Source organism: Balaenoptera acutorostrata, chromosome 11 (genome assembly GCF_949987535.1).
Source record: "Balaenoptera acutorostrata chromosome 11, mBalAcu1.1, whole genome shotgun sequence".
Taxonomy (NCBI): Eukaryota; Metazoa; Chordata; class Mammalia; order Artiodactyla; family Balaenopteridae; genus Balaenoptera; species Balaenoptera acutorostrata.
This window is the reverse complement of record NC_080074.1, coordinates 68,411,378-68,437,958: the sequence shown is the minus strand read 5'-3', so window position 1 is coordinate 68,437,958 and position 26,581 is coordinate 68,411,378. Positions and strand designations below refer to the sequence as shown.

Below are 26,581 nucleotides of genomic sequence, written 5' to 3'. Positions count from 1 at the left end.
CTAAAAGACTTACTCTTGCCAGACACCATGTCAAGTGCTTTACATGAGTTTTCTCATCTCTTTTCACAATAATTGCATGTGGTCAGTACTATTTTTAGCTCCATTTTGGAGAAATTAAGTAACTTGACCAAAATTACATTATACCTAAACCGCTGAGCCATGATTTGAACCTAAGCAGGCTGATGGTACAGCCTGAGTCCTTAACCTACAAACAGCATTGCATTTAATATTCCCCAACAATCCCAGGAGGTCAGGTATTATTTTTATCCCTGTGTTACAGGGATGGAACTAAGGCTTAAAGTACAAGATCACACAAGACCTATGGATGGAGCCAGGATTCAATATAAGTTGAAATCCAAACCACGCACTTAACTTTAAGCTCTCTCGGTCTCTGTCTCTCTCTTTCATTTAACAAATACTTTGTAATGTCTGCCCTGTTCCAGGCACTACTATCATATCATTACAAGGTACAAGAGATATAAAAATGATTAAGATGGGTCCTTCTCTCAAGAAGCTCACATCTAGAGGAATGTCTAGAGCTCATTACTCAAAGTGTGGTCCATGGACCAGCTGTAAGGGCATCACCTGGAAGCTTGTAAGAAATTAGAATCTCAGGCCCAGTACCAGAGCTACTGAATCAGAATCTGCACGTTAACAAGGTTTCCAGGTGTTTCACATGCACATTAAAATGTCAGCAGTACTGGTCCAGTGGACATTTCAAAAGCCTTTGCTTTGTAAAGCAATTATACTCCAATAAAGATGTTAAAAAAAAAAAAAAAAAAGGCTTTGCTGTTCCAGGTATAGGTTTCTATGACTATAACCCACGAATTAGGGCATGAAATAAAACAACTGAACTGGAATAAGAGCAGGTGTCCTAATGCCCAAATGGCTCTACTCTATTTTTAACTAAACTTAATAAAATGATTCTTAAGGTATCCTAGTAGGGAGTTTCCAGGCAAAGCTATCAGTTACACGCCAGCTAATGAGAAGTCAACATTTGTTTTCAACATTTTCTCTAGCTTCCTAAAAAAAGGCACTGTTACCTAGAAGTTCACTGTTTTGGGAGATGGTTCTCCTAGATTCATATAATTGGGCCTACCTTCCTCCCACCAATGTGAAAAAGCTAACAGAAGAGTCAGAAATATTAGGTAGCTTTGCAGAAATCATGGGGGGAGGGGAGAGGGGGGTGGGGGTGTGTCTTTTTTGATTTTTATTTACCTTTTTGGCTTCATGCTGTAAAATGTTGTTTTTAATTTTCATTGTTCTAGAGCCAGAAATGAAGCAAAATTCATAAACCATGTCAATGAAAGAGGGGAGATAAAATAAAGCAATAAATGCATCACACCACACTTGCGACAGTGGAACCAAATTCCAAAAAACAAGAGGCTGTACAGCCCACGTCTTAGTCATGGTCTCTGGGGAAGTGAGCTCCCCTGGCAGGCACCCCAAGGGGCGAGAAGGGGTGCCTCCTCCTACCCCAAGAGGTTATCACCTCCCAAACAATACTTTTTCTTAGTAAAACTTTTAAATATCAAGTTCAGATCCTAAGCTGAATATTATAAAAGACTCTCATTTTAAGGTCCTCAAGGTTTACACTGCTTTGGGAATGAAGCTTTGTTATAAACCTAAAATGTGCTACTTGTGAAATAGCTGGAATCCCATCCACCACCGTTAACTGGAGGTCAGCAGTGACTACAGAACACCCCAGGGGCCCAGAGCAGAAAATAGCACCGGTAGAGTTTAGCAGAGTTTAATTGATAGTAGAGACTATCTTTTTCATTCACACCCGGGCATTTTAATCAGAGGCAGCAGGACACAGAGGAAAGACAGGGATTTCAGACAGACCTGTGTGTGCCCTTGAGCAAGTTATTTTATTTCTCTGAGCCTCCATTCTCTTATGGTACACTGAATTTTTAAATTTTCCTTATTTGCAAAAGAATACATTGAATGATGTTATAAGGATAAGTGGTAATATATGTAATCACACCTGGCACTCAAGAAATGGTAGTTATTCTTAATAATTACACAGAAAAGGTGAAAGAAGCAAACTTGAGTTCAACAATAAGAAATATCACATGGTGAATGATACTTGGATGGCAATGAGGAAGTATTTGGGCTGGAGACTTAACCTCTGAGAATGTGTAAGGAAGAGAACAAGGAGGAGGGGCGGGGCTGGAACTTCTGAGTGTCTGTAAATGATGGCAGCCCAGTCAATTAGACATTGTATCAGAATGCAGAGCAGATTATCAGAAATGATTTTGGTGAAGATGCCTGGTTAGCTGACATAATGTTTTCATCTTCCTCCCAATTTCCTTTTGACCCCCACTCCCGCAAGTGTAGGTTGGTGTTCCAGTAAGTAGTCCCCGTAGAGTCCACTCTCTCCTCCCAGCCTTTTAGGAGGCCTCGGGCTTCAAACAAACCTCACCACTAACTCCCAAGCTGGAGAGCTTCCTGCTAAGGGATCCATATAAGCTGGCTGTAAAATCAGAAGGTCAGAATTTGCAGCAACATGGATGGACCTAGAGATTATCACACTAAGTGAAGTAAGTCAGAAAGAGAAAGATAAATTCCATACGATATCACTTATATGTGCCATCTAAAATATGCCACAAATGAACTTATCTACGAAACAGAAACAGACTCACAGACACAGAGAACAGACTTGTGGTTGCCAGTGGGAAGGGGGATGGAGGAGGGATGGACTGGGAGTTTGGGGTTGGCAGATGCAAACTATTATATATAGAATGGATACACAACAAGGTCCTACTGTATAGCACAGGGAACTAGATTCAATATCCTGTGATAGGGCTTCCCTGGTGGCGCAGTGGTTGAGAATCTGCCTGCCAATGCAGGGGACACGGGTTCCAGCCCTGGTCCGGGAAGATCCCACATGCCGCACAGCAACTAAGCCCGTGCGCCACAACTACTGAGCCTGCACTCTAGAGCCCGCGAGCCACAACTACTGAAGCCCGCGTGCCACAGCTACTGAATCCCGCACACCTAGAGCCCGTGCTTGGCAGCAAGAGAAGCCACCGCAATGAGAAGCTCGTGCACTGCAACAAAGAGTAGCCCCCGCTCGCCGCAACTAGAGAAAGCCCGTGCGCAGCAACGAAGACCCAACGCAGCCAAAAATGAAAATAAATAAATTTATTAAAAAAAATACATATATATATCCTGTGATAAACCATAATGGAAAAGAATATGAAAAAGAATATATATATATATATATATATATGTATAACTGAATCACTTTGCTGTACACCAGAAAATAACATGACAATGTAAGTCAACTATATTTCAATAAAATACATTTTTAAAAATAATAAAAAAATAAAATCAGAAGGTCAGAGAATGCCCCAAATCATTAAAAAAAAAAAAAAAAAAGATATTTGGTCCTACTCTTGTAACTTAAGAAACACAGGACCCAAGGGTTGGAAGGACTTGCTGAGGTCACAGCTAAGGGTGAGAGCTGCCAGGCCAGCATTCTTCCTACCCGCCCCCTACCTTCCCTCACTCACTGTATCTCTTCTTTTCTTTCTCTTTCATGTACTATTTCTCCGTTTCATGTACTATTTCTCCATTTCATGTACTCTTTCATCTACTATTTCTCATAGAGCCATTTGGCTCTGTGTTATTATTACTTAAAAGCCATGTTACAAACGATGCTTGTAGTGATGTATTTGTCGTTTTAACATGGGAACGTTGGTAAATGCGGCTTTGGCCATTCCTTGATTAATGTGTGGGCAAGGCCAGATGACTGTAGTACACATTCAGATACGGCACGCGGTGCAATTCCAACAGTTGGTCTGATTCATAAACACAGAGCTTTTGAAAAGTTAGGGCTGGTTGGGGTCCAATGTATTTATACATTTTTATTAGACTCAATTGAAAGATCTGAAAGGATGAATAAATTACTTTCCTATTTGCTTCATCTGCTATTGCAGACGATGCCCAACAGATGTCACATATGAAATTCAAATTACATCTTCAACTGGAGCATAACTTTAGTAATGAATAATTCAAGAGAATAACTGAAAACCAGAATGATATTTTAGAGACATTTCTTTCATTGGAGAGAAACTGTTCGTGGAAAAATACTCACCTATTTATCTGACCATTTTCTACCTCGGTGAAATCATTGGAATCATTGCTAATGTTATCATCTTCGGGCACTGTCATGTTTTGCAATTCAGTTAATTCGAGTCCACTTTTGAAATGCATCATGTTTAGAAAGTACCTGTCATCCAAATCCTCCTTTTCTGAGTGTATTTACAAATGGATAGCAGCAAAAATATAAGGTTCACACCCCTAAAATACAAGACAAGGAAGAATAATTAAACATATGAATATCACCACTGATTACACATAAGCTATTACCCACAAATGATTTGCTGATAACATAACTTTTACATTTTGCTATTCAAAGCATTAAGGCAATCTTGGTACATCAAGTTATAGAGGCTGTACATTTTCTGTCTTTCATAAATCTTCCTGCATTTTTAACTATAAAATGAGTCATGTCCCATAATCTTTATGCTCACGTTCATAGGAATACCATGTGATCTGTAGGCAGTAGAGATGCCCTTTTATGAAGCAGTGCATTTAAAAGGAAAGCGAATAGGTTATTTTAATGCGTCAGACCACAGGGCACACATATAGCTTGGTACAGACTGAACAGACATAAAAGCACCTCTGATTTAGCAATCCCAGTTTAATAAAAATGCAAATCCTCAATCAATGGCATCATGCAGGATCAACCACCCAACCTGGAGGTCAAGCAGCAAAGGACAAATCTGTGTTTTGAAATTTAGCAAACAGTTTATCCATCAACTGCAAGAGATTAAATCAGTCTCTTCAATGAAATCACTCCATGTCAGGGAGTTAGGGAATTAAAAACTCATACTCAGGGGATTTAGGTTAATCCACCTGAAACTGTATTTCCTCACAGAAATGAAAGACTTGCCGAGTTCACATTTTCTCCCACATAGATGACTGTGGTTTAAATTTCTGAGTGGTCACCAATAATATATAAGGGGGTAAAGAGTTTCAGACACACAGCATCACAAACCAAAAAGCAGGTGGCAACAGAGGTGTGGTACTGTGATTTATTATAAAGAATACATATTTGGTCTTCGTTCCTATTTCTGGTTCACAGCTCCCCAAACCCTTAGAATTTCCTAAGTGTTGAGAGTGACAAATGTCTTTTGGTATATTAATGAGGTGACTTTGGGAAAGCACCTAAGGATGGGGGCTGGTTGCCAGTGGAGCCAAACATGTGATTAGAGGGTTGGAATTTTCAGTCCCACCACGTGATTTCCGGGGAGAGGAGACAGGCCAGAGCTTGAATCAATCACTAATGGCCAATGAGTTCATCAATCATGCCTATGTAATGAAGCTTCCATAAAAAGCAAAAAAAGGAGGAGATTCAAAGCATATCCATACTAGGGACCCAGAACACCACGTACTGGGCACCAAGCTCCACAAGGACAGAAGCGCCTATGTTGAGGACCTCGCCCTATGTATCTCTACATCTGGCTGTTGATTTGTATCCTCTGATATCTTTTGGAATAAACTGGTAACCTAGTGAGCAAACGGGTTTTCCTGAGTTCTGTGAGCTGTTCTGGCAACTTAATGGAACCCAAGGAGGGGGTCATGGAAACCTCTGATTTATGGCCAGTCGGTCAGGAGCACAGGCAATAACCTGGGCTTGTGATTGGTGTCTGAAGTGAAGGGCGGGCTTGTGGCATGGAGCCCTTGACCCGTAGAATCTCATTCTATCTACCGGTGGATAGTGTCAGAATTGAATTGACAATTGATGGTGTGGGGAAGCCTACACACACACACACACACACACACACACACCTTGGAAATGGGTCCAGGAACCCTTTTAAGAGGTAAATGAAACTTCAAAAGCAAGGCCTGTAAAGGTATAGGGGCCTCACTAAGATAATCTCGGTGAGGCGACGGGGATCATGGAATGAAGCAGAATGTCAGCGAGATTTTTTTTTTAACCTCCAATGGATGATCCGCCTTGGATGATGTTTTGATATTTTGTCTGATCCTGAATTCCATAAGATAACTGTAACCTAGTTAACAGTCAAAGCTCCAATGTGCCCATCTAAGCATCCTAGTATATCCGAAGAAGCATTTTGCTAACTGATAATATTTTCAGGACCCCTAGAAAGTACCCTAGAATGACACTTCTTTAAGAATTTCCTTCTTCTCAACCTAGGGGCAAGACGGGAATAAAGACGCAGACCTACTAGAGAATGGACTTGAGGACATGGGGAGGGGGAAGGGTAAGCTGGGACGAAGTGAGAGAGTGGCATGGACATATATACACTACAAAATGTAAAATAGATAGCTAGTGGGAAGCAGCTGTATAGCACAGGGAGATCAGCTCAGTGCTTTGTGACCACCTAGAGAGGTGGGATAGGGAGGGTGGGAGGGAGACGCAAGAGGGAGGGGATATGGGGATATATGTATATGTATAGCTGATTCACTTTGTTATACAGCAGAAACTAACACACCATTGTAAAGCAATTACACTCCAATAAAGATGTTAAAAAACAAAAAAGAATTTCCTTCTTCTCTTCCCCACAGCTAGGCCCCACCTTACTCCTTTCCATTCACACCGTCTCCTGTCTAGAATGAATCTTCCCTGGTTCCAGGATCCTTTACAGCTTCCACAAGATAAATACTGTCTAATACCTCAGATTCCAGAAGCCTCACCCTTCCTGCAGGGCAGGGCTTCTCCTGGAAAGCAGGAAGCCAGGATGGGAGATTGGAGCTCCCTGAACTCCTGGTCTAAGGCTACCCTGGCAGCTCAGGGCTGATTCTTCCAGCTAGGGTGGTAGTGCTGGAGCCTGGGCCATGACTAATTGCTTTTAGTGTCTTCACACAGCAGCAGCATTTACAGCCTGTCTTTACTTTGCAGAAGTTGGAAATGCATTAGAAAGGTTAAACCCCCTTGTCACCCCTCGGCCCCCTCTGAAGAAACCTGCACAAATGGACTGGGCTGGGTAACCCCTAGGAGTCTTGCCACACTGGCTCTTGCCTGTATGACTCCCTCAGAGGCTACTAAAGTGATACTGTAGGGCTGCTAGAAAGTTCACTCAGTGGGGACTTCCCTGGTGGTCCAGTGGTAAAGAACACGCCTTACAATGCAGGGGACGGGGGTTTGATCCCTGGTCAGGGAACTAAGATCCCACATCCCACATGCCACGGGGCAACTAAGCCTGCACGCCACAACTACTGAGCTTGTGTGCCTCAACTAGAGCCTGTGTGCTGCAAACTACAGAGCCCACGTGCTCTAGAACCCGTGCCCCACAACTAGAGAAGAGAAAGCCTGCACGCCACAACTAGAGAGAAGCCCGCGCACCACAATGAAGAGTCCCGCATGCCTCAACAAAGATCCCGCGTGCCGCAACTAAGATCTGACACAGCCAAAGAAATAAATTAAATAAATTAATAAATAATAAAATAAATCTTAAAAAAAAGTTCACTCAGTGGATGGCGTTTCCAATCTGGGTTAAGGAGTCCTTTTCTCTCTAAAAACTTGTAGGAAACAGGGCACTAGACAAAAAATTTCTGAGGAGAGGAAAAGTTGACTAACAACAGATCTGGAATCTACTGTTTGAATGTAAACTTTCATATCAATATATGTGTGTGAATACAAATATATACTACACACACACACACACACACACACACGTGCAATGGGCAAAAAAGGAAAAGAATAAAAAGAATAGAGTAAGTTCTGGCCACTAAAATTATGTCAGGGGTTCCCTGGTGGCGCAGTGGTTAAGAATCTGCCTGCCAATGCAGGGGACACAGGTTCGAGCCCTGGTCCGGGAGGATCCCACATGCCGCGGAGCAACTAAGCCCATGCGCCACAGCTGCTGAGCCTGTGCTCTGGAGCCCGTGAGCCACAACTACTGAGCCCACATGCCACAACTGCTGAGCCCGTGTGCCACAACTGCTGAAGCCCATGCGCCTAGAGCCCGTGCTCTGCAACGGGAGAGGCCACCACAGTGAGAAGCCTGCGCACTGCAAATGAAGAGTAGCCCCCGCTTGCCGCAACTAAAGAGCGTGCAGCAACGAAAACCCAACAAAGCCAAAAATAAATAAATAAATTTATAAAAAAAAAAAAAAATTATGTCAGTATTAGGCAAATGCCAGTACTAAGTTAATCACATAGGATACATTTTTGCCTTTGGCTTAAAGAGAAATTTATTTTTTTCGCAGTTCCAGAAGTCCAAGATTAAGGTAATGGCAAGTTTTATTTCTTCTGAGGCCTCTCTCCTTGGCTTACAGATAGCTCTCTTCTTGCTCTGTCCTCATATGGTCTTTCGTATCTCTGTATGTTCTCTGTATTGTAACCTCCTTTTCTTTTCTTTTTTTTTTTAATTTAGGATAAATTTTTATTGTTGTGAAATAACCTATCTGAAACGTAACTTATTCTTGAAAATAAAAACTGGAAAAATGGGGAAAATTAACAAAGTTAGTGACATCTGTCACTAAGGTTGAGGCCACACTTAGGAAGTACTATCCATTCAATTTATTATATATTTATTGAGTGCTAGGTGATGAAAGGATTTTAAAAGTCTGAAAAGGATCTGAGGCAGGTTCACAGAAAAATCACATTTGAACTGGCTCTTGAAAAAGAAAAAAAAATTTTTCTGGTTCTAAAGCTAATATATGCCCACTGTAGAATCTTTAGAGCAAACATTGTACAAGAAACCCCACCACCCAAAATGGGCCACTGTTAGAGTTTCACGTGCTTCCTCCCTTCTTTTCTTCTTTTTTTCTTTTCCTTTCTTTCTTCCTCTCTAGCTCTCTCTCCTCTCTCTTTTTTATTTAACATTGGAATTTGAGACTGTTTTTAGTCTATTGTTTTTCATGTAATATTACATAGTATGCATTTTGAAGAACAGAAGTGTTTTTTAAAAGTACATTAGTTCCTTATTAATAAATAATACAGGTCTTTGTAGAAAAATTAGAAAATACAAGCTTGCAAATGAAAGAAAGAACAAATAAAAAGAAAAAAGTCACCTGTTATCTCAGCAAGCAGAGATGATCACTGTACATATATTGGAGTATAACCTTCAAGGGTTTTTCTACGCACATAGATATAGTGCCTGGCACACAGTAGGCACTCGATAAATATCTGTTAAATGAAAAGAATGAGTACAAATTTTTAAAAAATATGTATACATTTACAAAAATGGAAATCATACCATAGAGTTTTTAAAACATATTTTTTCACTTAACAAGATATGGTCTCCTATCCTGAGTTATGTCCGTAAACACGGGTCTATACCATTACGGCAAATGCTCCTTACCGCTTGATTATGCCATAAATTGACATCCAACCTACTACTGCTAGACAGTCACACTGCCTGGTGGACAGGAGACTGACAGGTGCAGATGGGCCCTGAGCTGCGACTTTTCAATGAAGGAGAACACGGCCGACGACAAAGACACAGGAAGTGCAGATTGAGTTTAAGAAACAAAAGAATTATAGTTTCACTGAAAGACTGAAGCAATTATCAGACTATACAGTTAATTAAAAGACCGAATGGGGTCATCATGTGACCATCTTGACATTAACCCAACCATAATTACTATCTCCCAACATTTATAATAGGTTACAAATGACGGTTTACTCAGCACAGAATATTTCTGATCCTTTACTGCAATCTTGTGAGGTATTCTTAAGATGCATTATTATCTTGCCATGCTTATTGGTACGTTTTACTAATAGTACCAATGTAAAATACAGAAACTTCTTCTCTACTCTTCATGGTGATATGCATCAAAGGAGAGGATATTTAAAGAAACCTGGTTTGGTCTTACGTTGGTCTTACGTTGCTTACAACCTACTGAAACAAGCAAGGCCTTCCCAAATAAAGTGACAGTATATCATAAAACATTTGCATGATAGAGACCAAACTGTACAGTAGAACAAAGAATAAGTCCAGAAAGATTTCAGAGACATACATACATACATATGTACATACAGAAAGGAAGGAGGGAAGGAAAGAAGGAAGGAAGGAAAGAAGGGAGGGAGGGGGGGAGGGAGGGAGGCAGGCAGGAAATTGGAGCCTGGAGAAATCAGGTAAGGTTTTACAAAGAACTATGAACTATGTTGAACTATGTCTAAAAATAGGCAGGATTTAGACTGGGGTAGGGAAGGCATTCCTTGCACTGGAAACGGCACGGGCAAAGACATGGAGGCCAGATGTGCAGAGAACACCCACTCAGATGAATCTAGCTACAGCAGAGGGAGCAAGGTACATGTTCTTGAGCAATAAGAGCTTATATTGGTTTAGCAAAAGCTGATTAAAAAATTGTAGAGAGAAAACCAAACCAAAGAATATACTATAACTCAAACATTGTCCAAAATTACTTTTGGGGATAAATAAACAAAAATACAATTTCAATCGCTAAGACACTGTGTGATGGATTGGCCCACTCAATATTTGTTCCCACTTCTTTCTAGTCCAGTTCTGCATCTAGAGGATGGAGAGTTGAAAACTACATTTCCCACATTCCTTTGCAGCTAGGGGGTCTAGAGAAGATTTAGATTCCACCAATCAGAGAGCAAAGTGGTGGGACCCAGGCACCCATTTTGCTGGTACAATTCTAGCAGATGCCACAGACAGCACTGGAGCCAACAACTGTGGCTATGAATTCCTGATCATCAGATTTGGTCTAAGTGACGTGCTCCTGGAGCATATGTTCAAACAATGAGAAACTGGCTTCCTGGCTTCCTGATGCGAGGCACAAAAGCAGCCCCTAAAGCCAGCTGAGTGGTGGTGTTCTGGTGATTATTCCTAGAGACCCAGACTAAAGCCTGGTCTGCCATCTTTCCTAACAATTTTACAGGCCTTAATTCCCCATATTCAATCCCTTTTGCTTAACATACATAGAAAGATCTCTGTTAATATGCAGCTAAACCCTGACTGATATTCTTAATTTTATTTTTTCCTCCCTCTGAAATATTTTATTATGAAAATTTTAAACATATATAAAAGTGGACAGAATAGAATAATGAACGTCCATGTAGCAACTTCAACAAGGATCATTTCAGACCAGTCTTGTTGAAGTTTTACCCCCACCATCACATAGAATTATTTAACAAAAGATCCCAGATATCCTATCATTTGTAACTATTTCAGCACATATCTCTAAAAGGTCAGATCTATTTTTAAAACAGTATCATCATATCATGGTCACACCTAAAATGTAACAAGAATTCCTTAATGACATTAAATATCCAGTCACATACACTTAATTTCAAAATTGTTATGAATCATTATTATTTTTTTTATTCTGAAGAATAAGATCACACCTCTCCCATCTCAGCTCCTGAAGATCAATTATGACAGCTAGGTCAGTGGTTTTGAGAATGTGTTAGGCGTAAGGCCAATGACGGTCCTGGTCTTCCTGCCATCTCTTCCCATAACCAACTGAGCCTATTTACACACTTGAGGTCCTTGACTCACTGGGCTGTTCACTGTATTTCAAAGGGCCTCAAACAGGCTAAACAGGTTAACTAAAATGTCAAGAGTCCTTGCTTTTGGCAAGATTGCCTTAACTTGATGTGATAATCCTAGATTCTGACTGGCAATGTTATATATCTTTGAGTAAAAAAAGCGGGAAGTGAATTAATATTTTCAAGTTGTAGTCAAAACTCACTAAACAGTATACTTAAGAACCAGATGTTGCATTCCATATCAGTTATACTTCAACTAAAATAAAAGCTTAAAATTGATAGTCTTTGAAAACCTGGGGTCCTCGGGAGGTGGGGAATGGCCTTCAGTAGTGAAAGGCTGGGACCCAGTAAGCATTTTCAGAAGAAAAGGTGTTTTCTCTCTTCTTACTCAAAACTCATGACTTATCCAGCATTCATGTCTCAGCTCTGCTAGGGCTTGGCCTCCCACTTTCTCTCTACTGGCTTCCCTGACTTCTGTCAATCACGCTCAGCTTCATATCTGGAAAGTAACCTTGAACTATCACCCCTCCCTCCTGTCTTTACTGCCAACAGTCTGAACAACTTGCCCCTGTCCTCATCACTCCCCTGAACCCAGGATCCACTGGTAAATCCGGGCTTCACCCTTTGGGAGCTGTGGTGACCCTGGGCAAGTAGGTTAACTTCTCTTTACCTCAGCGTCCTCATCTGTAAAATGGAGATAAAGTGGTACCCACCTTACAGAGTCCTTATAAAGATTCCATGTTTGGGTCCATGCTCGGCCCGATTCTGGTAAGCGAGGGTGACTGTCGCTGCTACTATTGCTACCTCTTCCTAATCAAGGCAAGTGGCCTTTTCTCAGTCCTCATCCCTTCACTTCCCTGCACAGGAGGGTCACGGTTTCCCGACCTCCACCGGCTTGCTCCTCACCGCACCCTCCTACACGCTGCTTCCTGCCTCCTTTGCCAGCTCCTGTCTGCCTCCCACCCTCAGTGAGAGGGCAGCCCTTCTCCCTCCACTCTTCCCTCTGCACACTCCAAACTCTTTCCTTTGTAAGTTTCAAGGCTGAAGTGTCAGGCTTCACCCCCACAAGGGCATCTTTCATATCTTTTCCCCTCCCAGGCCTTTTCATTTTACAAAACTAGAAATCCTCTGCGTTTTGAAATAGGATCTTCCTCATAAATACTACTTGCTAATGATCACGTCACTTAACATGGCCCGTGTTTCTTCATCTGTAAACTGAGAAGGCTGCAGGGGAGAGGCAATCTCTCAGGTTCCCTCCTGCTCAGAAAAATTTCCACAAATTCTTTTCAGACCCCAGCTGCCCGCCGGACCTCTCCACGTGGATGTTTGCCATGACCTCCAACTCCACGTGCCTCACTGAACACATCACCCGACCTCACACATCAGCTTTTCTATTTCTGTTCACGATAATGTTCGTTCCCCTCCTCACTCAGACATGGAACCCGGATATCTAATCAGTCCCCAGGTCCTGTCAACATTCTTTCATACCGTCCCTTCCTTCCTCTCATTCCTCCCGGCTCCACAGTCCTAGCCTGGCCAGTCGCTTCCCCCCCGTGCTGCCTCCTGAGCCCTGCCCACCTCAGGAAGACGCAGGTTCTTCCTGAAAAATCCATGTCTTGCACATTCCTCTTCCCCCCCTTGCCAATCATAACTGTTGCTAATAGCTGAATCCCTGGAACCTCAAATTCAAGGCCCAGATTGCTCTTAACTCTCTCTTTAAACTTCTCTCCCACGATGTTCCTTCTGAACCTTGCATTCCTGCGATGGATCTACTTATAAGCAGTTTCCTGCTTTGCTTCCACCATCTTGGTCCTAACATACTTCCCACAAACCCCTTTCCCATCAAGCTCATGCTCATTTAAGTACAACACTTCTTTCAAAGCCCATCTTGCTGGCTTGCATGTTTTTGTTTTTGTTTTTAATTTCAAGCCAACCTTCTCTATGAGGTCTTCCTCCAATGACCAGCTCGTGATTGATTATTTACCTGTGATGAATTCTTACAGTGCTTTTGTATAGATTACTCATTGGCTTATAGCAAGGGTTCTTATATATTTTCATGATCTCCTTATGGAGTTAGCCAGTTCCCTAATTATTATACATTTTCAACTTCTCGAGGACAGGGACCACAGCCCTCTTAGCGCCCTAGCACACGGTGATAGTAAATATGTGAACAATAATGGTGATGACTCAATTGAAAAAGCAAGCTATGATAATCTGTCTATAGACAATACAGCAGCAATCCTCACAAGCACAATTTCACAGGAAAACATAACAAAAATGGGAAGTTAAAGGAAGCGACATGCAGCCCCACAGCACAGTTTTCATTAAGTCTGCCACTTAATTTCTTTTACATTTGAGCCGGGCATGTGAGAATTACGTGAAAGTGCATTTTAAACTGTAAAGTACTATATGAATGGAAGGTATTTATCATGAACATCCTGGCCACTATGCCTGGAATGTTTGAGAACTCTTGGCATGATTTCTACAAGTTCAGAGAAAGGGTTGTATTAAAGCAGTGGTTCTCAACTGGGGACCATTTTGGCGCCCCCCCCCAAGGGACATCTGACCATGCCTGGAGACATTTTTCGTTGTCACAAGTGAGAGGGTGTCGCAGGCTTCTAGTGGAGAGAGGTGCTGCTACACACCATACACAGGGTGGCTGTCCGCAACAAAGCCTCATCTGGCCCCAAATGCCCAGAGTGCCGAGGGTGAGAAGCCCCACGTTAAAGGAAGCTCACCAGAGGATAAGGACGGACCATTTCTGCATGGGGCAGAGGTGAGCTGCTCACTTCCTTGGACAGACTGCCCCCTGCGTCCTATCTTGTTCACAGTATCCCAGCACCTGCTCCTACCACCCCACAACGCTGTTCAGCTTCCCAGATGATCTTTTATTTTCTTAATTTTTATTTAACTATTTCATTTTATTGGAAAATATTTGACTAGGTAATACATGTACATAGTACAACATTCATAAAGTACAAAAGAGTCTACAGTGAAAAAAGCCTCCTTCACTCCTTTTACCCAAGAAGTTCCCTCCCATGTTTTCTTCTATAACTTTTACAGTTTTATTTTTTACATTAAAATCTTTGATTCACCCAGATGATCTTTTAAATGTCTGTTATCAACATGCCCAGCCTATGATGTTGGGGAGTTAACCTACCCATATTCAGATGTTTTGAAACTATTCTGATTTCTCAAAGTCAGAAAATATTAATAAACTCTAGAAGTTAATGAAGTTAATCTGTAACTCTGGATATAAGAGGACTGACTGTATATTACATTACAAAAACTAAAGTTTAATTTAATTAAAACAGTGAGTGTCTTTGAGCAGTGTGAATACCACAAAAGTAAAAATCTTTCTCATCAACTGAAAATTCATGGATTTAAATAATTACATACAGAGTTTAAAAACAGCTTGGCATATGATAGCCTTTGAGAAATTCTTTTTCTTTGCACATGTATGTTTTTGCTATAGTAATATCTCTGATCAAGGATTACTATTGAACTAAAAACAATGAACAGGAGTTTTTTTTTTAAGCCCTAGCTGTTATGACAGCTAACTCCCAACAAAATACTCTAGGAAAAACAGAAATAATGACAATTTGAAAGCATCACAAAGTGCTTTCAAATTGCATGTAAGGAGGTTCATTTATAAATATAAACATTACAAAATATGCCTTTATTTGAAAAGAGAAAATATAATAAAACACACTATAACTAAATATTAAATGACGTTATAGTCCTTGAACAAGTTTTTTCTTCTCTTTGGACCTTTGTCTTAGAATCTGAAGTTCAGATTAACTGATGCACGCTCAAAGATCTCTCCCAGTTCTAAAATCCCCTGAATTTATGATTCTGTAGACTGTTTCTTAATGAATCACTTTCATTTCAGAGATAAGAAGATGGGCTTGTGGACAAGTCTTTTGAATAGGTGACTTTTAGACTAGGAGTACTCAGTTCTGACTACACATAGTAATCACCTTGGGAGCTTTAGAAAAACAACAGTGATAATCTGCCCCCCTAACGCACACCAGTTTCTGATTCAATTGGTCTAGGATGGAATCTAAGCATTATTTTAAATACTCTGTAGGGGATTCTAATGTGCTGCCAACATTAAGATCTACAGATTACATTGGGTCGGCCAAAAAGTTCATTCAGGTTCTTCTGTAAGGTGGTATGGAAAAACCCGAACGAACTTTTTGGCCAACCCAATACTAAGGGTTAAAAACAAATGCAGCAGGAGCCCAATTTGGTAAGCTGAATGAGCAAAGCAGATTGGGCACAAGAAACTGGAGAACATGTGTCTCATCTATTTCAGTAAAAGTAAGACAGATCTTTTGATTTCTTTTCAAGAAATGCCAGAAATCCAGGTTTTAAGTGAAATTCTGATACTGTACTTAAATGTTGACAACTAATTCCAAACAATTTTAAGAGAACATGGAGGGCCCACAAAATATACCCACAGGTTTCATTTGGTTCTATAGCCACCAGTTTGCAACATAAACAAAACCGGTTCAATACACCAAGCCCAGCTTTTCCTCTGTGCTCTGTCCTGCTGCTCTCCCACTCAGAGCCTCCCACTCCCAGACCTTGGGCCATAACCTCTCCCTTTCCTTTTCCTTTCCGTTGTCTCTTTCTTTTCCAATCATCTTTGTCACTCCTAAGAGATGGAAACTGACACCCACACATTAAATCTTTATTTGGCCCTGGCTGCATCACTGGATGGGCTTCTATGCCTGGGAAAGTTCAGGTTATAAATTGTAACCTGAGGCTGTGACTCCAAGATGTCAACAACTGGTGAGCTTTGTCAAGTCAGGGGAAAAGCCAGTCAAGCTCATAATTTCACATTACCAAGACTTTATCAAACAATCTATGGAAGTCTTCATTTAATTTCTGCTTTTGTTTTGCTTATTTTTAAATCTAAACCACTGCGTATGAGAATTATCCCTGGTGTTCTTTTTTTTTGTTTTTTGTTTTTTGAAATTCCTATGTCTGGGCTCCGCCGCAAGATGACTAAATCTGAATCTCTGGAAATGGAGTCTGGGCATTGGTAGCTTTTAAAAGACTCTAGGTGAGTCTGATGTGAAGCTCACGTTGAGAATCGTTCATTTCTACCCATCTCCTAAAACTGCAGATTAGCAGTGTGTTTAACTCCAGATGACTATCATCTTGAGTTCTTTTAACGTGTTCAAGGATGTTCTCACCTCTGTTCTCATTGTACCTTCACAACTCTGTGAGTTTGGCAGCTTGGACACTATCGTTAGCATTGGACAGATGAGAAAACGAGGCGTTAAAAATGTTAACTGAGTTGCCCCAGTGGACCCAGCTAGTTATTGGCAAAGACACCCTGTAGCTTCACCTGAGGCAGAGTTCCTTGATTGCAACATGGCTGCTTGCAAAGTTTCCCCAAACCATGGGGCTTCCCTATGACTGAATTCCTTTATGCTTAGTAGTAACCCTAACACACAGGAGGTGAGTAGAAAAACCAATGAATAAAATGCGATCAACTTCCAGAAATAAGTGTAACAATGTTTTTTTTTTCCTTATCATACTTAACCCTTCCCTTATTTTATTTATTTATTTTAAACATCTTTATTGGAGTATAATTGCTTTACAGTGTTGTGTTAGTTTTTGCTGTATAACAAAATGAATCAGCTATATGCATACATATATCCCCATATCCCCTCCCTCTTGCGCCTCCCTCCCACCCTCCCTATCCCACCCCTCTAGGTGGTCGCAAAGCACCGAGCTGATCTCCCTGTGCTATGCAGCTGCTTCCTACTAGCTATCTATTTTACATTTGATAGTGTATATATGTCCATGCCACTCTCTCACTTCGTCCCAGCTTACCCTTCCCCCTTCCTGTGCCCTCAAGTCCATTCTCTATGTCTGTGTTTTTATTCCTGTCCTGCCCCTAGGTTCATCAGAACCTTTTTTTTTCTTTTAGATTCCATATATATGTGTTAGCATACGGTATTTGTTTTTCTCTTTCTGACTTACTTCACTCTGTAGGACAGACTCTAGGTCCATCCACCTCACTGTTTTTAAAAGACTCGATTTAGGGTAAGTGTTCTAAGGTGTCCTTCTCTGAAGTCTATGATGCTATTTGGAATGTGCTTCCTTCCACGAACCTGCACACCACCTTTCACAGATGCACATTCTCCCAGGGACTGAGAACGTTCAGGTATTTTCCATTAAGGTATTATTTTCAGAAAAGTATTTTCAAATGATTAAATATTCATTGAATATTAGAGATAAGGGGAACTTTCCTGATCAGCTTCCCCCATCTCCTCTGATAGATGAGAAACCTGAAGTCCCTTTTAATTCAATATATACGGACCACTAACACTGTGCCAAGCACTGCACATCCATTATCCTCATTAAACCTTCTGAATAACTCACCATACCACTACCACCACGTTTAACAAATGGGGGGAAAAAAATGAGGCTCAGAAATGCTAAAAACAAAAAAAACTTGCTCAAGGTCCCCAGGCTGGTAAGTTGAGACCAGCACTGATTCAAAGCGTATGTCCTTATCTTCCACCTTCCATCACCTGGACTGACGATGGTGCAAAAAGTGAAAGATAAATCTTTATGAAAAGGTGAGGTGGTCAGTGGACACATTTGATGAGGTAGAAAAGTGGCATTTGGGCTAAGCCTTCACAAATATATAGCATTTCAGTAGGCATTCCAGTTTGGAATCAACATCAATATTGAGGCAGAAAAGTGAAAGGAAGGGTATAGGGTGAACTGGGAGAAAGAGGTGAGGCTTGTGGAGGGTCCCGAGCGCCCAGCTAAGGAATTTAGACTTTAATTGTAGGCAACTGGAACCCATTGAAGGTTTTCAGAAGCAAGATGAGTTTTAAAAATAAGTTTTAAAAATATAGATCACACGGAAGTGTCGAGATTGAATTAGGGGAGCAGAGCTTGGTACGGAGGAGATCAACTAGAAGCCCATCACACATCCTTTGCCGGCTACTTCACTCTTTACCACGCTGTGCTGTGCTTGCATCTGCTCCCCTGAGCGCTGGTTTCTTCGGGGCACCTCCATGTCCGTTTCACCATTCTTGTATCCCAACCGACCGCTGCAATTGCCCTGTCTAGGTCAGATAACAGAGACCTGAACCCGGGCAGTGGGAATGGAGATGAAAACACATTTGTGGAGCATTTGCAGGCACCTGGTAACTGCTCAGAAGCGGAGAGAAGGTAAGAGAGAAGGAGAAGCAGAGTAGAAAAAGACCCTGACATTTCAACTTAACGGGGGAACAAATAATGAGATACAGAAAGAAAGGGATGGTCAACAGTAGCACAAAGTGCTGAACAAGATGTTTTGGCCAAGGTCTCAATCCAACAGGCATTTATTAAGCAGTTACTCTATGCTGGGCATTAGGGGAACAATAATGAATTAGACTGGTCTTTGCCCTCAAGTCTCACCCAGAGGGAGGAAAAGACAGCCTAGCAATAACCGGGTTCCTGGCCTCTTAGTCTCAGGACAAATGTCCCCTCTCACACAGGCCCTCCTAGAGGGTAATCTGTCTCAAGCACCCTCCCCCATCACATGATCCTGTTTTATTTCTTCATTGCTGGAACAAATCTCCAAAATTCATTTATAGGTACCTTTATTGTCTGTTTCCCCCAGGAGAATGGAAGTCTCACAGAAGCAGGAACTTTACCTTGTTAGTTGCTAATTGCCACATAAACCCTCAGTAGGAAAAACTCATTGAATATGTTGGAGGGAAAAAAGAAAGTGAATAAACGTCATCAAGGTTAAGACCTCGAGCCAAACTAGGTGAGTTTCTCGATGCCTAAGGCGACATACTGAGAACTGAAGTAACTCTGAAAAGTAAAGCCATTTTGAGATTGGGGTCCAAACTGAAATCCAGGGGGTCCACCATGGATCAGAGCCCTGACTTGGCTGTTTCGCATAGATTTCAGGAATACCCACCCAGCGAGAGATATTTAACAAGGAGGCCAGCCAGCCGCCTGGCTCAGGTTTTATTTCAGTTGTCCTTCTGACGTCAGAAGAAGCACGAGTTGCTGCAGTTTCTTCTATCAAGGTGACAAATTACAGCCTTGTTGGGCCCAGCAATCTGCAAACCATAGATTTATTCTCTCCTCCCCCTTATATTAAAAAATTTTAAACCCACGGCAGAGATGTCAGATTCCTTTCCAAATGCAAATAAATCCTGTTTCCTAGTTCTCGGGTCTTTTTTCACTCATGAAATACATCACCAGGAATTCGTATGCGAAAGTATGTGATCCTGGTGGCAGTGAGGTTTTCACCGTAGAACCAGTGCAATAAAAACCGGGTCCGCGCCGCAGAGTGAGACACAAAGGACTCTCAAAATTGTAGCACCACCTTCCTAAGCCGAAGACAGCCTGTGAAAGGCACCCGAAACTCCGTGACGCGGTTACCGCGAAATTCCTTTTGCCGCCATATGCACTTGTACCTTCTCTGACTACAGTTCAGCCCAAACCCAGGGTCGGGCGATTCCGCAGGGAAGCGGCGCCCAGGCAGCCCTGTAACCTGGAGGTCCCAGTGGGTGCTGAGGAGCCCGATGCTCCGGGAGGCGGATTACGGTGGGGGGCGGGGGCGCGCACCAGGGCGACGGAGCACTTTCCTCCGGGCACGGCCGCGGCGAGGTTAAAGGCCTTTTGTGGCAACGTTTAGGGAAGCGAGCGAGATGAGGGGGTGGAGGGAGGAGGTGGGAGTGCAGGCGAGGACCGTCCGCGCCCGCGCCCCGCGCAAGCGGTGGCCTTTTGTTCGCCAGCTCCAGCGGATCCCAGCTCTCCGAGCGGCACTTCTCTCTTTCTCTCCTTCTTCATTTGGGAAAGAACCTCTTTGGGGCGGGAAAGGCCAGTGAGTCACTGCCAGCATCCTTTAGCAATCACCCCACCACCACCTCCACCCCACGGCCCGCATCCTCCCACTCCTATTCATACTGAGAGCGGGGTAGAGCTCGAGAAGGGCCGGCAAGCGTGCTCCCGTTTACTCCGGCTCCGCGCCTCCGATCCCCGGCCCGCGGCCAGTTCCCGAGACCCAGCCGGCCGCACACACAGTCCCGAGGACATCACATGCCCTCCTCGGGGACCTGCGGACACAGGAAATTCCCCGCAACTGCCCGGCCTTCAAACACTCCTCGGGTATGCAGTCGCGCCCTCACCTCGGCTGGGCTCTCCAGACCCTCGTGGTCCCTAACCCTCGTATGATTGAACCAGATCAGGTGCCACAAGCTGCCACTAAGAAAACAGACTCCAAAAGTAAGCCAGAGCCCATGCAAAGGTGAGATAAGGGGCTCCGGCACCTCCTTACACTGTCGTGGGCGGTCAGGAGAACCGGGGATCTGGACTTTTCCTAAAAGCAAAATCCGAACGCATCCGGCACAGCCGCGCACTCCTTCCTTTCACGCCGCATGGATGACTTCTGCGTTACCGCCTCCTCTCCCATCTAAAATATCCCTTTCCTCCCCGCCGCCGCCGCTCCCTCAGCTCTCCCCGGGAACGCGAAATCACCTTACCTCGGGCCATAAAGGAAAAGCGGCAAAAGGAGACGTCAAGGTATCCGCCCTTCCGGGATTTTCCCCCGGCCGTGCGATGTCCTTTGTGTCAAGGTCTGGCTGCCTCAGCGGAGGAAAGGTGGCCTCTGTCAGTGAGGGCTGGGCGGGGAGGCTCAGCGTGGCGTGGCGGATTTCCGAGGAAGGTGAAGGGCGGCGACCTTCCGGCGGAGCGGCGTGGCTGTCCCAGCCCGCGCTCTCCTGTCTCTCCTCCTCCTTTCGGGGCCGATTGCATCAGAATCTCCCCCCACCACCAACCCCCACCCACAAGGTGCTCGCCAGCGTCGCACTTACATCCACATGCTCGGCCGCCGAGGGTCTCGAATCGCAGTCATTCTCCTATTGCGGGGCGCGTCGCCCCTGTGCATCCATGGCTCGTGACGGTTTAGCTGGGAAAGTCAGGCTATTCCTCCGCGTCCAGCGTGCCGTCGCCTCCCCTCCTGCACGCCCGCTCTGTAACCGAAGCTGCGTGTCACTCAGCGGTGCCCGTCACATGGTGCCTCTGCCGGCGGCCGCCCCTTGCTGCCTCCTTGTCGCCGCCCGCCGAGGATGCAGCGACCGCGGCCGGCGGAGACTGAGCATCCGGGAAGAAGGGAGGCGTGAGGGAGGGGTTGCGGGGCGTGCGTGTGCGGGGCGCGCCGGCAGCGGCACCGGGAGCAGAGGCTGCGTGCAGCCTGGACACCTGCCCCACGCCCCCCTGGGGCCTGGCAGCGAGCCCAGAGCCCAGCTGCGGCGGCGGCTGGAGAGCCCTCGGGGATGGAGGAGGTGGGGGCGGCTTGGAGGGCGCGGAAGGAGGAGAGGAGGGCTGCGCCCTGCGGGACTGGGGGCCGCTTTTGGGGTCAGCGCCGGGGCCGGGGCGCGGTAGCGAGGGGAGTTGCATTGTGGGAAGGGCGCCGCGTGAGGATGGCCGTGGGAGTGGCTGGTCCGCGCGCAGCCCCGCGAGCCGCTAGCGGCGCGGGAGCCGCGGGTATCTAAGGAGCAGCGTGTCGGCTACCCCGGGACGGCGCCGAGATGGCCGGGGTCGGCGGGGAGGGAGCCGAAGCGGCCGGGGCAGCGGGGAACGCGGCACCTCTGGAAACCCTTTGTCCGCAACCCCCAGTGGGAAGCACCTCCTCTCTTCCGGATCCAGCACCCGCAGACCTCGCCAGCCCTCCCCGAGAGCTGTTCTGGGGGGCTCTGTTTGGGGGGTTGGGTGGTTTTGCTGAACTGCAGGCGCACTCTGGCCCGGCGGGGAGACCCCACGTGATTCCGCTCCGGGCTCGGCGCGTCGGGGTTCAGGGAGCCCGGCGCTCCAAGCCGGGGGCCAGCGGGGAGCGAGGGCGCAGGACGGAGGGGCCTGGGACAGCTGGGCCCGTTTCCCTTTCTTTTGCTCACTCTTTGTTCCAGGCACAGCCCCCTTGAACTGACTGGGCACTTCCTTGCAGGGGAGTGTGTTTCCTTAAAATGGCGACAGGAAATCCCACCTGCGCGTCAGCCAATTACACTGTCAGCACAGCGCGAATTTGCGAGGTGGAAACTCGAGCCTTTTATTGACAGGAACGGTTCCGTCTCCGTGTTCCATCAAAACAGGAAAGGGAAGGTGAATCATCTTTCAAAAATTAATCTACCTGGAGCATTTCAAGCGGGCAGACCGAGTAGCCTCTGTCACCGAGTGGCTATGGCTTTTTAGTCACCGCTGGAAACGCGAGAATACAACCAAACTCCTCGTAACTGACTAAAATCCTCGTTCCGTCCAGTGGCAGAAAACGGTCTTCGTTAGTTCCACAATGGCTATCTGAGAACTCTACTCTGAAGGCCAGCTCTTGAATAAACCTGAGAAACTGAAAGGCAGTGCAAACAGAAGGGAAGATAATGGGCAGCCTCGTTCAGACAGACCTGCCATCAAATTCTGCCGCAAACACTGCGTCCCTCCCCTGCTTAACTTTTGTTTTTAGTCATGTTTCCCGATTTGTAAAAAAGAGTGTTAGTAGGACCCATGTCATAGTAATATTCTACAGGTCACCAGAAAGTTGGTTCTTCTCCCCCTTCCTTCCTAGAGGAAGCTAATTTAGGATGAGATTACTAATTATAAGTAGTGTGCACCTTGCCTGGCAGAGATAATTCTTATGAATAAGGTAGCAAATCTGAACAGGCAAAGTAGGTAGATTGTGAGCATAGCTCCATAAGCCAGTTGAAATGTTTACCTTTTTTATCATCATGTGTATTCACCAGTGTTTGGAGAGCATCTGATCGAAAGCTTATCTTTTGATTACAGTTTTAACTTATTTGCTAGTTTCTGTGCACCAAAAACTGCATTTAAGCAACATTTTAAAAACTGGATTCAATAGTGATGAGTTGGGCTTCACTCCTTGCCAACTAGTGTGCTAAGCACTTTACATATAAATATTATTACATGTAATCCTTTCAACTACTCAATTCGGTATTATCCTGTTTGTATAAACAAAAAAGCAGGTTTGAAGAGGCTAAGTTGGCCACGTTCACTTAAGACAGTAAGTGGTGAAAGGGGATGTGAGGGAAGTGGTTCCCATTCAGGCCTGAATTCAAAGTCCACCCTCAGGCTTAACCGTGATGCTACGACCATTTGCAAATAGACACTCTTGGGCCTTGAGTGCGCAAAGATCTTCACCCCTCATCTGGATTTTAGTTGACAACCTGGAACTGAAGTGTAGACATCAACATGGAGGCTGACGTGAAGAAGCTGCCGTGGGGAGTATTGGGGGGAAAGAGAGTGTGGGTGGTGTTGGCAGGACGAGTGCCTGGTCATCGCAGTGCGGCTTTTCTTCCAAAACTGCTGGTAGGTGAAACTTCCTTTCAACGGTCCTTTCAGTAGCCCAGCACTTAAACCCAATTGCTGTGGTCTCAAATGGGGGAAAGGGATGTCGTGATGATGACTGCTATTTACTGTGTGCTTCCCGAGAGACAAGCAACAGGATAAGCACCTTACAGACGGTCTCTCGTTTAATCCTCACATCATTCCTAAGAGGTTGCAGGCCATCCTAACCCCTGATTCAGAGGTTAAGAAATTTATGCCAAGTCCACCCAGCTCTGATTGGCATATCTAGTCTTACATCCAGAGCTGATGCCAAAGCCAGTTTTCTATGCCTGGCTCTAAAATGTTCCCCGAGGCTGCAACAGACACCTTTGGAGGACCAAGAGGTAGGACAAGTCCCAGGCCCCTGTGCCTTCACATGGGGACCACATCCCTATTGCCAGAGAACTCAGGAGTCAGTTTGCTCTGTAATAGGTTTCTGAGCCCCAAGAGCATTGTCGTTCGTATCTAATGTTACTATGGACCTTTGCAATTGAGTAGATTTCCCCAAAAGATACTCAGGTAGTCAGGACACATTAATGGGTTATACTGTGGACTGCCCTATGGAACTGAGAAAAGAAAAATTCTGTATCTGAAAGTGAGGTGGGAGCAGGAAGCTCTAGTGTGAAAGGAGAACTGAATCACCTCAGGTCACCTGGGAGTTTTCTAGTAGCTCCATAGGCCCTTTCTGGATGGTTCCAGGAAGGAGGGGCAGCTTTGCGAAGAAAGATCAATCACTTCCCAAAGCAGATTCAGCCTGAACTTGAGCCACATCTGCTCTCATCCCAGCCTCACCCTGTACTCACCCGGTTGTACCTCTTCTCCATCTGGGTTGCCCAATAGGACAGCTGTGTGCTTACAGAGAAAAGGTGCTTTCCTCCATGGGTTTTCAAAGCTGTCCAAATATATCTGGTCTGATACCAGTAGACTTCTTGTGCGTGAATTTTGAAATAGGATCAAAACTACCTTCTGAATATGTATAGCTTTTTTCCTTTTTAATTGGTTATAGGACAGTCTGAATTTTGACAATGATGAAAAATAGAAATGTCAATCGGTGCGGTTATTGCAGAATAAGTGTCCTGAGCAGTTCCTATTTGTAACAGAAGTAGTACAGCCATCTGAAAAAAATCTTACCTCATTAGAAACTAAGTTATTTATTTTGAAATCAGTCTTTTATTCCTATTGATAGGGTCTGCCCTAAAACAACAGATGGTCTTTAAAATCATTAGTGTTTCTTTTGACTGATGCAATCACATTTCTTTGCCTGATTAACCCTTTTTACCAACTTTGATGTTCCTTGGCTCTCATCCATAGGTGACAATATTTTGACAATAAGAGTTAGTTAAAGCGGCCACAGCAAAAAGTAAATTTGCAACGAAAAGAGTCCCCAGTTGTCTGGCCTATCCTTCCGCAGATGCGCAGTGCCGTGTGTCCTACCCCCTTGGTAGCACCGTGACAGGGCCTGCTGTCACCTCTTCCAGCATTGCGATGGACGTTCTACCTCATCAGATTTGTAACTGGCTCTGGCAGGAGGTCAACAGCTCCCACTGATTCTAAACTGAATTTAAATTAAAATCCCAGAGCAGCCTTCTTTAAAAATGTCTATTGTTTCTGATTTCAGCCCAGGTCAGCTTTGTAGGGTCACAGTTAGGGAAGCAGGGACTAGGGTTTGTTAGGTATTGCGACTATATGGCAATACAGTTTCATTCATTTAAGCTCAACTAAAGAACCAGGACCAGTGATCCGTCCCAGAAGTTTAATGTCTAATCTACCTGACATGTTTGCATTGTTATGCAGCTCAACTTGAGTGGATCTCCCTAGCATGTTACCAGGTGAGGTAATGAGACCCATCTGATGATCAAATGGCTCTGTGTCTCCAGAGTATTCACCACAATGCTTGGCACATAATAAGTGCACAATAAATGGTATCTGTTACTATTCTGCACACTTTGCAGAAATAAGCACAAGACAATGAATATTCAAAGCCCAAGTTTATAGGCACAAAGTATTTTCTAATGCTCACTCCATACTGAAACAGCTGTCAAACCCACACCTCTACTCCCATTCTTCCCACTACGGGACTAAGGAGACAAGGTATTTATTAGAGAATAGTTAGTCCTTCAGGTTAACTCCAAACCTTACTGTTAAAGTGAGGAAGCGCAGTTTAGGCTCTACATAAGAATGTATTAATTAAAAAGTAGAAGTGTTCCCAAATCGAGTATCACGTCTATACTTTTTAATGGTGCCAGTGTAAGTTAGCACAACTTTATGTGAGGTAGCAATTTAGTGATTAAGAATGTGGGCTCTGAAGCCAAATTTTCTGAGTTCTAATTCTGGCTCCACAGCCTACTAGGTCTGTGGCCTTGGGTGAGTTGCTTAACTTCTCTGTGCCTCAGTTTCCTCATCTTTAAAATGGAAATAAACAATAATACCTACCTTATACAGTTATATGACATATGTTTGTTAATATGTGTAAACACTTAAAATAAGTCACAACTTATCTTAGGTATTTAATAAATAATAATACTAATTACCGGAAAATAATTTGACAATAAATGGGAAGAACTTAGATCCCATTGGTGTCACTTCTGGGAGTCTGCATCCTAAAAATAATGCACAGAGATGTTCACAAATAGCACAGAAGGTAAGGGCACAGGCTTTGGAATCAGGCAAGTAAAGGTAAAAAGCATGTTTGAGAGTATTCATTCAAAGCAAGGG

General features: G+C 44.1%; 1 protein-coding gene across 1 annotated transcript in view; it reads right to left on the bottom strand.

The window, feature by feature from the left end:
• SLC38A1 (solute carrier family 38 member 1) overlaps window positions 1-21,159 on the bottom strand; it is a 64,420-nt gene extending 43,261 nt beyond the window's left edge. The window contains exons 1-3 of the mRNA XM_007179229.3: window positions 21,019-21,159; window positions 9,055-9,169; window positions 4,103-4,308 (exon numbers count right to left, since the gene is read on the bottom strand). Coding sequence (XP_007179291.2) covers window positions 4,103-4,224 — 122 coding nt within the window. The 5' untranslated portion in view covers window positions 4,225-4,308; window positions 9,055-9,169; window positions 21,019-21,159. The remainder of the gene's footprint in view (window positions 1-4,102; window positions 4,309-9,054; window positions 9,170-21,018) is intronic.
• Between the last annotated feature and the right edge of the window lie 5,422 nt (window positions 21,160-26,581).